General features: G+C 42.4%; 2 protein-coding genes across 3 annotated transcripts; one reads left to right on the top strand and one right to left on the bottom strand.

The window, feature by feature from the left end:
• The first annotated feature begins 9,347 nt into the window (after positions 1 to 9,347).
• Positions 9,348 to 10,256, top strand: LOC123098871 (protein PXR1). The gene is made up of 3 exons (XM_044520948.1): positions 9,348 to 9,474; positions 9,581 to 9,625; positions 9,744 to 10,256. Exons 2-3 carry the CDS (start codon positions 9,581 to 9,583, stop codon positions 9,981 to 9,983), a joined length of 285 nt encoding a protein of 94 aa, XP_044376883.1. The 5' UTR covers positions 9,348 to 9,474; the 3' UTR covers positions 9,984 to 10,256.
• A 225-nt stretch (positions 10,257 to 10,481) lies between these two features.
• LOC123098870 (hypersensitive-induced response protein 1) lies at positions 10,482 to 15,596 on the bottom strand. 2 transcript variants are annotated; one of them, XM_044520946.1, is made up of 6 exons: positions 15,417 to 15,596; positions 13,624 to 13,819; positions 13,257 to 13,377; positions 12,996 to 13,087; positions 12,820 to 12,916; positions 10,482 to 11,061 (listed from the first exon to the last, which is right to left on the bottom strand). In XM_044520946.1, the coding sequence occupies exons 2-6, from the start codon at positions 13,810 to 13,812 to the stop codon at positions 10,706 to 10,708; spliced, it is 855 nt and encodes a 284-aa protein (XP_044376881.1). In that variant the 5' UTR covers positions 13,813 to 13,819; positions 15,417 to 15,596; the 3' UTR covers positions 10,482 to 10,705. The 2 variants fall into 2 exon arrangements, with proteins under 2 accessions (XP_044376881.1, XP_044376882.1); XM_044520947.1 differs by lacking the exon at positions 15,417 to 15,596 and adding an exon at positions 14,381 to 14,633.
• Positions 15,597 to 18,333: the final 2,737 nt, after the last annotated feature.

Here is an 18,333-nt window from a genome sequence, read left to right as displayed (position 1 = left end):
CAAACTTTAAGAAATGACAACTTGGGTTTCTTGCCAAACCACAGTTCATATGGTGTCGTCTCAATGAATTTAGATTGTGCCCTATTTAACGTGAATGCAGCCGTCTCTAAAGCATAACCCCGAAATGATAGCGGTAAATCAGTAAGAGACATCATAGATCGCACCATATCTAATAAAGTACGATTACGACGTTCGGACACACCATTACGCTGTGGTGTTCCAGGTGGCGTGAGTTGCGAAACTATTCCACATTGTTTTAAATGAAGACCAAACTCATAACTCAAATATTCTCCTCCACGATCAGATCATAGAAACTTTATTTTCTTGTTACGGTGATTTTCCACTTCACTCTGAAATTCTTTGAACTTTTCAAATGTTTCAGACTTATGTTTCATTAAGTAGATATACCCATATCTGCTTAAATCATCTGTGAAGGTCAGAAAATAACGATACCCGCCACGAGCCTCGACACTCATCGGACCGCATACATCAGTATATATTATTTCCAATAAGTCAGTTGCTCGCTCCATTGTTCCGGAGAACGGAGTCTTAGTCATCTTGCCCATGAGGCATGGTTCGCAAGCATCAAATGATTCATAATCAAGTGATTCCAAAAGCCCATCAGCATGGAGTTTCTTCATGCGCTTTACACCAATATGACCTAAACGGCAGTGCCACAAATAAGTTGCACTATCATTATTAACTTTGCATCTTTTGGCTTCAATATTATGAATATGTGTATCACTACTATCAAGATTCAACAGAAATAGACCACTCATCAAGGGTGCATGACCATAAAAGATATTACTCATATAAATAGAACAACCATTATTCTCTGATTTAAATGAATAACCGTCTCGCATCAAACAAGATCCAGATATGATGTTCATGCTTAACGCTGGCACCAAATAACAATTATTCGGGTCTAAAACTAATCCCGACGATAGATGTAGAGGCAGCGTGCCGACTGCAATCACATCGACTTTGGAACCATTTCCCACGCGCATCGTCACCTCGTCCTTAGCCAATCTTTGTTTAATCCGTAGCCCCTGTTTCGAGTTGCAAATATGAGCAATAGAAATAGTATCAAATACCCAGGCGCTACTACGAGCATTAGTAAGGTACACATCAATAACATGTATATCAAATATACCTTTCACTTTGCCATCCTTCTTATCCGCCAAATAGTTGGGGCAGTTCCGCTTCAAGTGAACAGTCCCTTTGCAGTAGAAGCACTCAGTCTCAGGCTTAGGTCCAGACTTGGGCTTCTTCACTTGAGCATCAACTTGCTTGTCGTTCTTCTTGAAGTTCCCCTTCTTCCCTTTTCCCTTTTCTTGAAACTAGTGGTCTTGTTAATCATCAACACTTGATGCTCCTTCTTGATTTCTAACTCCGCAGCCTTTAGCATCGCGAAGAGCTTGGGAATTGTTTTATTCATCCCTTGCATATTATAGTCCATCACGAAGCTTTTGTAGCTTGGTGGTAGTGATTGAAGAACTCTGTCAATGACACTATCATCAGGAAGATTAACTCCCAGTTGAGTCAAGTGGTTGTGGTACCCATTCTGAGTATATGTTCACTGACAGAACTATTCTCCTCCATCTTGCAGCTATAGAACTTATTGGAGACTTCATATCTCTCAATCCGGGCATTTGCTTGAAATATTAACTTCAACTCCTAAAACATCTCATATGCTCCATGGCGTTCAAAACGTCGTTGAAGTCCCGATTCTAAGCCGTAAAGCATGGCACACTGAACTATCGAGTTGTCATTAGCTTTGCTCTGCCACACGTTCATAACGTCCGGAGTTGCTCCTGCAGCGGGTCTTGCACCTAGCGGTGCTTCCAGGACGTAATTCTTCTGTGCAGCAATGAGGATAATCCTCAAGTTACGGACCCAGTCCGTGTAGTTGCTACCATCATCTTTCAACTTAGCTTTTTCTAGGAACGCATTAAAATTCAAGGGAACAGTAGCACGGGCCATTGATCTACAACAACATAGACATGCAAAAACTATCAGGTACTAAGTTCATGATAAATTAAAGTTCAATTAAGAACTCCCACTTAGATAGACATCCCTCTAGTCATCTAAATGATCACGTGATCCATATCAACTAAACCATGTCCAATCATCACGTGAGATGGAGTAGTTTTCAATGGTGAACATCTCTATGTTGATCATATCTACTATATGATTCACGCTCGACCTTTCGGTCTCAGTGTTCCGAGGCCATATCTGCATATGCTAGGCTCGTCAAGTTTAACCCGAGTATTCTGCGTGTGCAAAACTGGCTTGCACCCGTTGTATGTGAACGTAGAGCTTATCACACCCGATCATCACGTGGTGTCTTGGCACGACGAACTGTAGCAACAGTGCATACTCTGGGAGAACACTTATACCTTGAAATTTAGTGAGGGATCATCTTATAATGCTGCCGTCGTACTAAGAAAAATAAGATGCATAAAGGATAAACATCACATGCAATCAAAATAAGTGATATGATATGGCCATCATCATCTTGTGCCTTTGATCTCCAAAGCACTGTCATGATCACCATCGTCACCGGCTTGACACCTTGATCTCCATCGTAGCATCGTTGTCGTCTCACCAATTATTGCTTCTACGACTATCGCTACCGCTTAGTGATAAAGTAAAACAATTATATGGCGATTGCATTTCATACAATAAAGCGACAACCATAAGGCTCCTGCCAGTTGCCGATAACTTTTACAAAACATGATCATCTCATACAACAATTTATATATCATCACGTCTTGACCATATCACATCACAGCAAGTCCTGCAAAAACAAATTAGACGTCCTCTACTTTGTTGTTGCAAGTTTTACATGGCAGCTATGGGCTTCTAGCAAGAACCGTTCTTACCTACGCATCAAAACCACAATGATTTTTCGTCAAGTGTGTTGTTTTAACCTTCAACAAAGACCGGGCGTAGTCAAACTCGATTCAACTAAAGTTGGAGAAATAGACACCCGCTAGCCACCTGTGTGTGAAGCACGTCGGTAGAACCAGTCTCATGAACGTGGCCATGTAATGTCGGTCCAGGCCGCTTCATCCAACAATACCGCTGAATCAAAGTAAGACATTGCTGGTAAGCAGTATGACTATTAACGCCCACAACTCTTTGTGTTCTACTCGTGCATATAACATCTACGCATAGACCTGGCTCGGATGCCACTGTTGGGGAACATAGTAATTCAAAAAAATTCCTATGGTCACACAAGATCTATCTAGGAGAAGCATAGCAACGAGTGGGGAGAGTGTGTCCACGTACCCTCGTGGACCGAAAGCGGAAGCGTTTAGTAACGCGATTGATGTAGTCGAACGTCTTCGCGATCCAACCGATCCAAGCACCGAACGTACAGCACCTCCACGTTCAGCTCGATGCCAGTTGAGGTCGAGAGAGAGTTCCGTCGGCACGACGGCGTGGCGACGGTGATGATGAAGTTACCGGCGCAGGGCTTTGCCTAAGCACTATGACGATATGACCAAGGTGTGTAACTGTGGAGGGGGCACCGCACACGATTAAGAGAAACTTGTGTGTTCTAGGATGCCCCCTGCCCCGTATATAAAGGAGGGAGGGGGAGGCCGGCCGGCCAAGCTAGGCGCGCCGGGAGAAGGGGAATCCTACTAGGACTCCAAGTCCTAGTAGGTTTCCACCTAAAGGAGAAGGGGGAAGGAAGGGAGAGGGGGGCCGCGCCCCCAACCCCTTGTCCAATTCGGACTAGGCTTGGGAGGGGCGTGCGCCACCTCCTAGCTGCTGCCTCTCCTTCCCACTAAGGCCCACTAAGGCCCATCAACTCCCCGGGAGGTTCCGGTAACCTCCCGGTACTTCGGAAAATATCCGAACTTCTCCGGAACCATTCCGATGTCCGAATATAGCCTTCCAATATATCAATATTTATGTCTCGACCATTTCGAGACTCCTCGTCATGTCCGTGATCTCATCCGGGACTCCGAACAAACTTCGGTTCATCAAATCACATAACTCATAACACAAATCGTCATCGAACGTTAAGCGTGCGGACCCTACGGGTTCGAGAACTATGTAGACATGACCAAGACACATCTCCGGTCAATAACCAATGGTGGAACCTGGATACTCATATTGGCTCCTACATATTCTACGAAGATCTTTATCGGTCAAACCGCATAACAACATACGTTGTTCCCTTTGTCATCGGTATGTTACTTGCCCGAGATTCAATCGTCGGTATCATCATACCTAGTTCAATCTCGTTACCGGCAAGTCTGTTTACTCGTTCCGTAATGCATCATCCTGTAACTAACTCATTAGTCACATTGCTTGCAAGGCTTATAGTGATGAGCATTACCGAGAGGGCCCAAAGATACCTCTCCGATACATGGAGTGACAAATCCTAATCTTGATCTATGCCAACCCAACAAACACCTTCGGAGACACCTGTAGAGCATCTTTATAATCACCCAGTTACGTTGTGACGTTTGATAGCACACAGAGTGTTCTTCCGGTATTCGGGAGTTGCATAATCTCATAGTTAGAGGAACATGTATAAGTCATGAAGAAAGCAATAGCAATAAAACTAAACGATCATTATGCTAAGCTAACGGATGGGTCTTGTCCATCACATCATTCTCTAATGATGTGATCCCATTCATCAAATGACAACACGTGTCTATGGTAGGAAACTTAACCATCTTTGATTAACGAGCTAGTCTAGTAGAGGCATTCTAGGGACACTCTGTTTGTCTATGTATTCACACATGTACTAAGTTTCCGGTTAATACAATTCTAGCATGAATAATAAAAATTTATCATGATATAAGGAAATATAAATAACAACTTTATTATTGCCTCTAGGGCATATTTCCTTCAGTGCGGTGTTCTTTCCTAGTTATAGAAGGGGTAGCAAGACACGTATGTATCGTTGCTATTAAGGATAACAAGATGGGGTCTTTCCTACATGAATATATCTTATCTACATCATGTCATCGTTCTTATTGCATTACTCCATTTCTCAATGAACTTAATATACTAGATGCATGCTGGATAGCGGTCGATGTGTGGAGTAATAGTAGTAGATGCAGGCAGGAGTCGGTCTACTAATCTTGGACGTGATGCCTATATAATGATCATTGCCTGGATATCGTCATAATTATTTAAGGTTATATCAATTGCCCAACATTAATTTGTTTACCCACCATGTGTTATTTCTTGAGAGAAGCCACTAGTGAAATCTACGGCCCCCGGGTCTATTCTTCATCATATTTGCTTTACGATCTATTATTTGCCACTTTTGTTTTCAGATCTATTATTCCAAAAACCCAAGAATACTTTGCTGCACTTTTTATTTGCATCTTTTATTTCGCATTTTATCGAGATCTATTTATCCAATCTATCACAATTTTATCCCGTAACTTGACAATTTCCTATGCCGTTACCCGAAGAAGGGATTGACAACCCCTTATGCGCGTTGGGTTGCAAGTATTTGTTCTTTGTGTGCAGGTACCGTTTACATAGTGTTGCTTGGTTCTCCTACTGGATTGATACCTTGGTTTCATAACTAAGGGAAATACCTACCGTAGATGTGCTGCATCATCCCTTCCTCTTTGGGGAAATATCGACGTAGTTCAAGCGACATCACCCACAGGTACCAATCTGAGGTTTTGAGACAAAGATTGAATACAAGAGATGAACTAGGGTTTGAGATGAGATGGTGCTAGTGAAGATGTTGATGAAGATTAGTCCTCCCACGATGAGAGGGTTGTTGGTGATGTCGATTACTTTGATTTCCCCCTCCCGGAGGGAAGTGTCCCCGGCGGAATCGCTCCGTCGGAGAGCAAAAGTGCTCATGTCTAGGTTCTGCCCTCGATACGGTGATGCTTTGTCCCGAATGTGTCCTCTCCTTATGTTTTTCTAGGCAAATGGCATCATATAGCAGAAGATGGGCCACTGAGGCTGCACAGGGCCCCACAAGCCACCAGGGCGTGCCTAGAGGGTGGGCACGCCCTGATGCCTCGTGGGCCCCCTCTGGTATGTCTTTCTTCCAGTATTTTTTATATATTCCAAAATAATTCTCTATGAAATTTCAGCTCATTTGAAGTTGTGCAGAATAGGTATCTCTGATGTAGCTTTTTTAGGTCCAGAATTCCAGCTGCCGGCAATCTCCCTCTTCTTGTAAACCTTGCAACTTAAGAGAGAAAAGGCATTATAATTGCACCACAAAGTATTATATTGATCAAAAACATCATAAATAAATAGTAGGAAAACATGATGCAAAATGGGCGTATCACATACTACACCATCCTTTATAGGAGTAATAACCAAGGTAACCCTGCTTGACAGATAGGGCCTACAGTTGGACAACTGGCTCTTGATGCAGATCACGAACCGGTCAAGATGTAATTTGGACACATCCCCCACTACGTCTCATTGCAAGCACATCTTAACGGGTGTCTTCAAAGCACAAATTAAGATCATGATTATCCCAATCACAAATATATGGTTGTAAGAAACAAGTCCTCATACCCATGCATGTTTTTATACCCAAAGCAAAAATTAAGATCATGATTACCACTAAAGATCTAATCATCAACTTGGTCAAAGAAAAATCATAGATCGCAAAGCATTACATAGCTATAACAATCACACATAATAAAGTTCAGAAAACACTCAATTACTTTCGAATAATAATCTGATCATAAACCACAATTCATCAGATCCTGACAAACACACCACAAAAGAATAATACATGAATAGAACTCCGAGGTGAACATTGTATTGAAGATCAGAGAGAGAGAGCCATCTAGCTAATCAACGTGGACCCGTAGGTATGTGGTGAACTACTCACCCATCATCGGAGGTGCATCAAGGTTGATGTAGAAGCCCTCCATGATTGATTCCCCCTCTGGAAGAGTATCGACGAAGGCCTCCAGATGGGATCCTGGAAGAACGCAAGCTTGCAGTGGTGGAATAATTGTTTCGGTTCTCGCTATGGTGGTTTTGGGATTTTAGGGAATTTATGAAAGTGGAATTAGGTCCAATGGAGCTACGAGGGGCCCACAAGCTCAGGTGGTGTGCCCCCCATGGGGCGCATCGTGTGAGCTCATGGCCCACTCGTAAATCTTATGGCCTCCTCCCGAAGCTTCCAGGGTCCCTTTCGGTCCAGAAAAAATCACCGTAAAGTTTGGGTTTTGTTTGGTACTATTTTTCTGCGAAACAATAAAATAGGCAAAAACAATGGCACTGGGCACTAGGTTAGTTCCCCAAATGATATAAAATTACATATAAAGCATGCAAGATTAATAATATAATAGCATGAAACTAGGGTTGCGGGCGCATGAGCAGCTCGTGGCTCGATCCTTCATCCCCGCCGCTCACCACCCCATGGTTGCAGTAGTGGTCGTCCGCCACAAATTGAGGTGCCTGGCGTCGCTGCTAACATCCCTTGTGTCGCGCAACCCCCCCACCACTTCCTCCTCCTGTGAGGCCACCACATCGAGGGAGACCATCATCGTCATGCCCCGTTGACGTCGAGGGAGATCCGCGGCGACCGGTGCCATCCATGGCATGTAATCGTTGATCCGTGGAGACAAACTCCATAGCCTCCTCCTTCTCGGCCTCCCGTCCATCGCCCCTGACAGCGTGAGCTCGTTGTCGCTTCTTATCTCGTCTCTCTCGCGCGTGCTCTGGACGGGCTCCCCAATGCAGGGTCCCCGAGATCCATGCGGCCCACAAGTGCAACCGTGACCAACACACTAGCCTTGAACTCTCGCTCCACCATGGCCAAGACCGGGCATCACTGGAATTGGCCTTGATATCTAGCGTGCCCCATATTAGCACCATTTCATATAACCACCACTGAGTAAAGTTGATTAATTTTATTGTTATTCGTTCCAACAAAAACGTGTGCGAAAACATACAAAACAAAGCTCAATTGCTCAATAAATCTATAATTTGAACTCAGTGCTTAACAATCCACCAACACATGATAAAACTTCAAACAATAATATGAGAATAAAAAACAGTGTTGAACCAATTGTTTACTTCATTTGTGCCTCTCATAACATGATTAATGGTAGAAGAAGAACCAACACCTTAAAGGCATCAAAAGTATAATTTTAAGAAAAGGCATAAATATAAAGTGAAATAATTATCGTTGATGCAAATCTAAAAACTTACGACTATGACGAGGCAAACCCCTTTGCGAGATATTTAGGATTGAAAGAGATATGCAATAGCATTATCATTAATACTTGCAAATATGTCTCGCTCAATATAGCACTCCATGCTATAAGTCATCCAATCATCACCCCATTTTATACGTCAACTCAGTCTTGATAATACTCGTAGCTAAGAAATCTCTTTCCACTGATGTGGTTGCAATTGGCAAAATCAATGTTGCAACTCAATGAGACGATATACCAAATAAAAAATGACATGTCTATTAATCTAAAGCATCTTCACATCAAGAATCCATGGTTATTACAACTCACAGAATCTGGATTAGCTCTCACATCAGCAAATGAATGTTTCAAGTTGGTTTTTATGGACACAAGAAATCTCGTTTATGGAGAAGTCACCAACATACATCTCGGCAAGTTCAACATGTTCGTCTTCATCAAAATTAGCAAATGAGTTCCTTGGATCAAGAAAAGCAATGCATCTCAACAATTGAGTAGATCTTTCGGCAAAGCGTTTATTAAACTCGGTAATGATTTGGTCATGCACAACACTGAATATTTCATACATGTAGTGGTGACAATAAGTTACCATTTGACCACCACGCCCCTTGAACGACCTCGAGCGGGTATTGTACCATCCATGTTTGGCAATGTAATGTTGTGTTTTAACAAAAAAAAGCCATCATGTCTTTCAAGGGGTGATACCAACTATTTTATCTTGCATCTTGAAGTTTCTGCAATGTGGCCCAATCAAACCCATTGCACGAACAATGTTTTGATCTTTCCATTGCAAACATTGTCACAACTCATTAGTCTTGCCTAATAGTTTCATCTTAAGATGCAAGTGCAAAAAGACCAAAACTTATGATCAGAGGAATCATGCCACCTATTGTTATTCTTTGTGTTAAATTGTCTACATCATCATGAATGTTCTCTAATACTTGCAAAATAGATTTCCGTGTCATAATAAACCCGAAATAAAGTAAATGATGGATGCAACAACGCGTGCAGTGCTATTTTTAGTTGGATGATGAAACACATGTGGGTTTGCTCCCTTTGTCGAGACTTTTCCTCTTATCCAGACACACACCGTGCCCAAATTAATCCAAACAGAACTAATTATAGAACTAAATTGCTGCAACCAACACAACTATAAAACTGGATTGATCGAAGCAAACATTTAATTTACGGTTCACAAGTGTCGAAGCTTATTTACACTTATATAGGGATCAATCTGAAACAACCAGAAGTTATCTCTGTTTTCACCAGAATCATTGTTATCTTGACAAAGGCAAGTTAGCTTCCTTTGCCTCTACCCCTGAATTTATTGATTATGAATCGAATCCATGTCTGACGGCTAATCTTGTGGCATCGCGCCCTGCTGCCCCAAAATGCAGATGGAAGCTGCAGATGCAACTCACCCCAAGGAGAAGAAGGACAAGGTAATCATCTGGAACTTGCATCAAATAAATGAAATATCTCAACAACCACATCAATGCAACATGCATGTCATAAAAATGCAGAAAAGTCTGATGAACACATACGTTCTTATTCATTAAGGAACACGCCAAAGAGGCCAAACCGGCGAAGGAAAAGAAGGACAAGAAGGAGAAGAAAGAAAAGAGCAAGGAGAAGAAAGAGAAGGTCGGAGAGGTAACTGACACGGCCAAGCTGAGGGCAAAGCTAGAGAAGATCGATGTGAAAATCGATGACCTGAAGGCGAAGAAGCAGGAGATTGTGGCTCGACTCCTCGAGCTCGAGGGTAAGGCAGCAGAGGCTGCAGCACCAGCGAGCGGCTGAGGTTTCGACAGGTTGTTGCCTTGAGAAGAATGAAACAGCTTTCAGGCAATGCATGCAGCTAGTGACATCTTATTATTGTTCTTTCGATTGGCATATTATTGTGCTTTAATCTTCCTGGAGCTACATATTTGCATCCAGCATTGCATGATCATCTAGATTTGGTGCACACAAGTGTCCACCTTGTATCGAATCCGTGGTAAACTGTGGCATGAATGTACCTCTTAAAGATCTTTGGTATTGATGTATCGAAGTTTGCATTTGTTTTTTCATTAAGTGAGGAGCAGAGTGTGAAACTCTGCTGGCCATTGCTGCTCACATGACAATACAATGAACTGCGCTTCACATGACAATACGATGAACGCACACAAAATCTAAATACCAAAGAACATATCATAAGTAGTAAGAACGAGAAACTGGGGGCCTCAGTGGGAGGAGCTTCAGAACAATCTCCAAAATTCCAAGGTTTCCAAGATTTGAATGAAAATACTAGTAGCAACATAGAAATTATAGTATAATAACCATATAACACACTCAATTCACAAATAGTGGTGAACGCAGTGATAGCACAACTTATATTTTTTACAGAAACGAGTGGCACAATCCAAGCAAGTACTGATATTAACATCCATCTAGGCACAACCTCACCTCACACATAGTATAAGAATAAGCTGTATGTACTTAAAAGTATGCGTATAAAAGTGGCATCCATTTTCCAACACTCCTCAAACCATCCTGCCCTGGAGCTGACCATCTCGTATCTGCGAAGCGATGTCTTTGACAGCGCCAGGCCCGTGAGGGATGAACACTGCTGAAGACTTGGAAGAGGCCCCAATGTCCTTCATGGTATCGAAGTACTGCGTCACCAAAACCATATCCATGACATCCTTCGAAGAGGTCCCAGGCACATTCTCAGAGAAGGCGAGAACACTGTCTCTCAGCCCGTCCACTATGGCCTGGCGCTGCCTTGCAATACCCACACCAGCCAAGTACTTCGATTCTGCCTCACCTTCAGCCCTCTTGATCTGGAGTATCTTCTCCGCTTCCGCTTTCTCAGTGGCTGCCAACCTCATCCTAGCAGCTGTAACATAAATTACGATATAAAAGTTAAAAGCTGCTAATCCAACATATCTGGTAATATGTGCTGCAAGGTTACAAAGCTGTACAGCACATACTTTTCATAGGGATAACAAACATGAAACAGATATAACAATCGTGAAAAAAGTTTAACTTGTTCTTGAGTAGTAATTGACTAGGAACAGTTTGTTACGATCAAACGTAAAGTAAACTGCAGTTACATGGCCGTGCAAGCCATTCAAAACACATATGTACATATGTAACCCACTCATTTCCATACTCAACTATGACCTTTAAAACCAACGTGAATGAAAAACTAAAAGAAATATTGCCTCGTATTTTCAATATGAAGGTAAAAAAAATAAGAAAAATATTAGCTTTGGGAGGGAATCAAGTACAAGCCCTCTTATTAAGGAAAATCAAAACGATAGCCTTCCGAGCCATTCTCATTTCAAAAGCAAAAGATCACCATTGCAGAGACATCCTTACACACTATGCGGTTGGTTTAAGTGCATCTCTCTCCATAGAGGACGGACAGTCGAACAACCACAGCATGAACATAATTATAATATAAGAGTAAATTTCCATAACTGATAGTTTCATATACTATAATATCAGAGAGCTACAAAATTTAATTTGTGGTTCACAGAATTACACATACTTGAGGGCAACGTTTCAATTAACTACACATCGATTAAATTCCTATAAATGCAACAGTCTGGAATGTAAGATCTACCAGTCAAATGTAATTGTGGTAGAAGGGAGTCCAAGAACAGGGAGAAACAGAGGGAGTAGGCTAGGTGTTTAGATGGGAGTTCGTATTAGGAAAGGTCGAAGGAGTCCAACTGTATTAGGAAAGGTCAAGGGTCTACGCTGGTCTACCATCCACTATATAAGGATATCATGTATCTAAGGTTAAGCGAAGATAGAACGATCTATCTATTATTCTACTTCCCCAAGTTATTCTCTCATCTAAATACCCAATCCCTCACGGCCATGCCATTTGGCTATCTTCAGCATGGTAGTTATCCTGTTGTGGATCAAGGTTCACAAGAGTAATAGACATCTAGTACCTACACTAAGCCAAAATGTGTTTAGTTCTATTAAACTCTGTACTTATCTGACAATTTTGGAGAAGAAAAAAGTGCAGGGAAGAAGTAAGACAACTTATGTAACTTGTGATTAATTTTTAAGTTGATTTAGCTAAAAAAATAGCTGTTACATGATATCAAGTAAATAACAACTTGAAACAGATGCATATGTCTGCAAGTTTAATCTGGGTACCTTTAAATCTTCTACACTATTTTAAAGCATAGGTTGCTACTTGATTTGACTTTCCAAAGTAACTCAGTTTATTGGTTAGAACTGTCAAAAATTACACATTTGACACCAAAAAAAAACCTGAAGGGTGTGGGTCCCTTGTTTCAATTAAACTGATGAGCAGACCTGATGCCTCCTCATATAGCAGGAATATATCATATATGCGTGTGTGTGTTTTGTTGAATTACAGCGCTGTGGCAGGAATATGTATAAATGTGTGAAACTTAACTTAGTGTTGATTACTCAATTTGCTGACCACTCAAGGCCATGCCCAATGACTCACCTCATTTTTTTCTTTCAATATGAAAAAGAACTATGTTGTTTCTTGGAAAGCAAATAATTGCTCCAAATGTGAAATGTAAAACCAGACAGTTATTTTAGCTGGAAAACTAGACAGTTGATACTACCAAGGATAAAAACGGTAAATGGATTTTGTACATGCCTGCATTGATCTCATTCATGGCTCTCTTCACATGTTCATCTGGCTCAATATCAACAATCAGAGTTTGCACAATCTCGTACCCGTAGGCAGACATTGCCTACACAAAAGGTAAAATTAAATAAATTAGTAAAAATCTACCATATGGTTTAGAAGACCGATGCATGATGAACAAAAACCTTTTCAAGTTCATCCTCCACAGCCCTTGCTATTTCATTCTTCTGCTCAAATACATCATCCAAGTTCATCTTTGGAACGCTAGCCCTGATCACTGAACATGATGAATAGAGTTCCATTAGCATTAAATGAAGAACAATAGTAAACATAGAACCACAATGTTCAGGTGAATACATAATGGGATGAGAGAACAAAGCAGATGAAGCAAAGTTGTTTGTGCAGTGAAATTGTGCATTGCAGTTCAAATCATACAGCAATATTACCGTCAAAGACATAGGACTGGATTTGCTCCCTGGTGTTGCTAAGCCTGTAAAAGGCATCAGATGCCTTGTCAGCAAGAGCACGGTACTGCACAGATGCCACAACGTTGACAAAGACATTGTCCTGCAGATTAATCATGATATTCATCGTCAGAGAGTTACAAGCTTGTAAAGTTATTTCAAGTTTAAATTGTAGGTAACCTATTCAGATGAGAAAGCATAGATATTGTATGCACGTATTCTCAATGACACAGAATGAATAATAATATGGAATGAAAACAGAACTTCAAATAAGTATTTCACCCATGCATGAAAATGACTCCTGGGACCTTCAGCCAAGTACAAAACAATAATCAAATACAGCAAGTACCTTGGTCTTGGTTTCGCATCGGACGTCAAGCTGCTGCACACGCAGAGAAAGATACCCAGCAATCTGCTGCCCTAGGCACCATGGCAAGCAGTGGCATCCAGGTTGCAGGATCGCATCAAACTTCCCAAAAGTCTCCTTGATGGCTACAGTTGATTGATCAATCTGTATCAAACCAAGTACCCCACCCATGGTTTATCTACAAAGGAAGAAACGATGGATTAAAAATGCTGCCATACGCAAAAAAAGGTTTAAAAAATATAACATTTTTGCATGGTTGGCTCATGACCTCTTGGTGAGACTGCCGATGAATAAACGAGAGCGTCATGAGACTAAAATCTAATAAATGATAGCATCATAGAACTAAACCAGACAGTCATGGCTTTACCTACATAACGACTAACGTATGCATACACTGACTAATGTCTCAAACGAAAAAACCTGATTAGTTGCAATATGTAGTCATATCAGGGGTAAGGAAATAGTATTACAAACAACAATATGCAGGTTATGTTGGAACAGCATGTCATTAAAAATGCAAAAAGAAACAAAAAATCCACTCTCCTGTTTGATAGCCATGTCTGGGAAACAGAAAAGCAATATTACAGGTTCCCACCGCAACATACTTCAAAGGAATCTGAACGACAATCCCAACTTAAAGGTACTATGGCAGCCCCAGGGAGAAGAAATAAAATCCAGCATACACAAGATACCCTTATGAACTACTAAAAGCGTGGAAAGAATAAAAGCACACACATACGCTTCTCAATTAGTTCAGTGCAGGGTAGAAACCCAAGGCTTGTATGCTTGAGGGTGTTCTTGGGAAGTTGGGGTCTATACGAAGCACACTGCACATACATATATAGTGGGAGACAGAGATAATGCTCATCCCAAACGTTGTCTGCAGGATGATGCCAACTGGGGAAGCGCTTCTGATCATTTGTTTTGGTCAAAAGTCAAATGTTCAGCCCCAGCAGACTCGTCCAACTAATAATCAATCAGCACGGCACGTCATCGCAGTCTTTGACAGCGATATACATCTGTGTCTGAGACAAGTAAACAAGAATAAGCTGTACATCCACTTGCCAGCGTCTTATCTTTGTATCCTACGCCAGTGGAGATTTCGCAGCTGTGATGCGGCCACCGTGTCAACAACCAAGCAATTTACTAATAACAATAACAAAAAGAAAATATGTTATTGGCTGAAATCTAGCTGAAATTTCCAAGCCGTGGGTGGGCCGTGGCGACAGTCTGGAACCAAGTTTTGTATGTATGTATGTATGCAAGCAAAGATCACGCATCAACGCCAGGAACAAGAGCACTAACAATAATATAATAACCTGGAAATTAAGGTGGCAAACAAGAGACATACTACTACTACATGCCTGTTGTTGGTCGTTCCGCCCAAGAAGATTGCAAAAGAAACCCTAACAAATCGTCGGCGCGCGCAGGACGGGATGTGGTGTCGAATCCAAGGAGACGGTTGAAATTGGACAAGGACCGGAGAAAATATCAAGGAAAGATTTCATGTTCTTAAAGATAAATATCCCCATCCCCACGACGAAGCAAAGAGAGTCCAAATTACCACCGGAATCGATCCCCGCCCCCAAGAAAACCCTGGCCTGGCTAGCGCGGGGAGGGGAGGAATGTCCAAGAAACAAGACGCCCGATCGATTGATTGCGGGAAACCTAAAGAAGTCGCTCCTGCTCCTGTGTGTCACCTCGATCGAAATCGCCGCCGCGGCCGGCCGTGAGAAGATGGGATTGAGGGGGGTTAGGTCGAGCAGGAAACGAACCTTGCGGCAAGGGTAGCTGGGCTGCTGCGCCGCGTGCTGACGAGCTTGGCTGGTTGGATTGGTTCGTCCCCCCGTCCGGCCGGCCGTCTGCTCTGCTCTCCGCTTGGTTTGCTTGGCTTCTTCTTTCGCCTCCCTCCGGCCCCTCCCCGACTTATATCTGGCTGCAAGTTTCTTACGCGTCTAGGGCAAAAAGAAAAAAAGAAAGGAAAACAGAGCGTAGAGATGGAAATTGGAAAATTCTAATACCAGTAGTGTGTGCTTTTATTCTTTCATGTCAACATGGGATCCCGTGGGTACCCGGCCCGAACGAGTAGAGTTTGGATACATTTGACGCGCATCGACAGGGTCGAAACCCGGCCCGACTAGTCATGAATAAGGCATGGACATAATTCTATACCCTGTGTATGACCGAACCCACCATAAATTTGTGGGGCGGTATTTCCCTAATCCCTACACAAATATCCCTACAGAGAAATTTCATCATCATAGATCCTCTTCAATTATACCACTCCCTCCATCTAAATTAATTGTCGCAGCTTTAGTACAATTTTATTCGTAAACCCGTGACAATTGATATGGATCACAGATCATTCTGTGAGGATATTTGATGTTACGCTACATAAATATCTAAGGCCACTCCTTCAGTATTAAGTATATGTATTGAGAGGATCCAGGAATATCCATACCCGATGAATGATCATCGGGTTTGAACATGGACATAATTTCTCGTTCATGATTTTTCCGAGGCGAGCAGAGAATATCTTCATGTGGGAGCAACTAGTTAACGAGCGCTCCTTCGGGAGCCTCGTAACGATCAGCGCCACTTGGCGCGCTCTTAGCCATTCGCCACGTGTCGCGCTCTGGACGCTCCCTTCGGATTTTATTTTTTTTATTTTTCCGCACGCGTTTTTTCCGATTTTTCCGACGTTTTGGTTTTTCCCCGGTCTTTCTTAGCTTTTTGATAAAAAAAAATTCAAAATAAATTTTTTTGCGTGAAAAAACGCGTTTTCTTTTTTTTCCTTTCGCGAAAGTCACGGTTTTTCTTCCGCAAGAGGCACGGTTGTGCTTTATCGAGAGTCACGGTCGTGCCTTTCGGAAACGAAAAAAAAACGCATTTTCTGTTTTTTTTCTTTCGCGGGAGTCACGGTTTTGCTTCCGCAAGAGGCACGGTTGTGCTTTCGCGAGAGTCACGGCCGTGCCTCTCGGAAAGGGAAAAACAAAACGCGTTTTTTCTTTTTCTTTTCTTTTGTGATAGTCACGGTTTGCTTCCGCGAGAGGCACGGTTGTGCTTACGCGAAAGTCACGGCCGTGCCTCTCGAAAAGGGAAAAAATACGCGTTTTCTGTTTTTTTTTCTTTCGCGAGAGTCACGGCCGTGCCTCTCGGAAACAGAAAAAAACGCGTTTTCTGTTTTTTTTTCCTTCCACGAGAGTCACGGTTTTGCTTCCACGAGAGGCACGGTTGTGATTTCGCGAGAGGCACGGGCGTGCCTCTTTCTGAAAGGGAAAAAACCATGCTCTCGGTTCGGTTTTTTCGCCCGGTTTTTTTCGTCCGGTTTTTTCCGTAAAAAAAAGTTCGTCAAGACATATAAACATAGGATCTAGTTTTGAAGATCTCGACACGAGGAATCCAATGGTGAAAATGGTTCGAAATTTGGACGCACGGTTTAAGAGATAAAACGTTTTGAATAAACGGATCTACGAAAAAAGGAAAAAAAAACTACCAGGTTGCGGCATGTGCGCCACTTGTCGCGACCTGGAAAAGTGGAGTGTTCTTTGCAACGAGTACTCCTTAATTAGTGATTTCGTCTTCATGCCAACTGAAAAAAATATCTTCATGGATTTAATATTGTTTGACCTGATCCCACCTGACAAGAACCCAGCCCATTTGTCCGTCCTGGATTCGTTCGTCGTGAGCTGTGAGTAAACTTACCCGAAATTGCTTCAGCATCGTCTATGTACACGCAAAGGCGTAATGGATGGATGGATAGACAGGCGTGTATTCCTACGCCGGCCCGGAGGTCCATTTTCACGAGGTGGGGCGAGCATCGATCAGGAGCTTTAATTCATAGGCTGAAACCGGAAAGACGTGTGATCCACAATAGCCTCTAGGGCAACGGGCGTCGTGATCGGGAATCAATCCCAGCAGAGTAGTACCGTTGTGGCCTCACCTCGAGACCCTCTATACCATGGGCTCGTGGCCACCAGATTAGCGTGTGACGAAGTAGGAAACCGGTGGCCACCAGACTAGGCCTCGGTTCAACATGAACACCGCCACAACTACACTGTGTTAATGCGTTTTATTGGTTTAACAAATGGCAAAGTTTATGTCTTTTTATAATTCAATAACTATTGATTGTTTTAATGGTTCGGATCCATTACAAGAGTTCGCCAGGAGTACAAAGCACCTCAAACATAATGAAAAATACATCGAGATTCTAAGACCACATAACGGCCACTATCGCCGTCAGAACGAGTCGCCGACGCGCCGCTCCCATACTGTAACACCCTGAGAATCATGCTACAGTAACCCCCTGTGATTAAGCTAATCATGTTGCTAAACAGGGCTAGATCACATTTGAACCACACCCTTGACAAACTCCTAGTTCAAACTTCAAATATAATTAAAGTGGAAAATAAAAGTTTTCAAAAATTCAAACAAAAATGTTCAGTGGGTTCTAAATAATACACTGGTAATTATGGTGGAGAAAACTCCTTTTTATAAAATGCCTAAATACTTTAAGTGAAATAAAATAGAAAAGGAAATAAGTAAATAAAAAGAAAACAGAAAACAAACAGAACAGAAAAGGAAGAAAAAAGGAAAAGGCCCACCCCCCCCCACTGACCCCCGGCCCAATCTGGGCCGCGACCCCCCGACCCCGGCCCAGCCCACTCTCCCCCTCGCCCCTTCCCTGTTCCC

The sequence above is a fragment of the Triticum aestivum genome, chromosome 4D (genome assembly GCF_018294505.1).
Source record: "Triticum aestivum cultivar Chinese Spring chromosome 4D, IWGSC CS RefSeq v2.1, whole genome shotgun sequence".
Lineage (NCBI taxonomy): Eukaryota > Viridiplantae > Streptophyta > Magnoliopsida > Poales > Poaceae > Triticum > Triticum aestivum.
The sequence above is the reverse complement of the archived record's forward strand: the minus strand, read 5'-3'. Positions and strand labels throughout refer to the sequence as shown.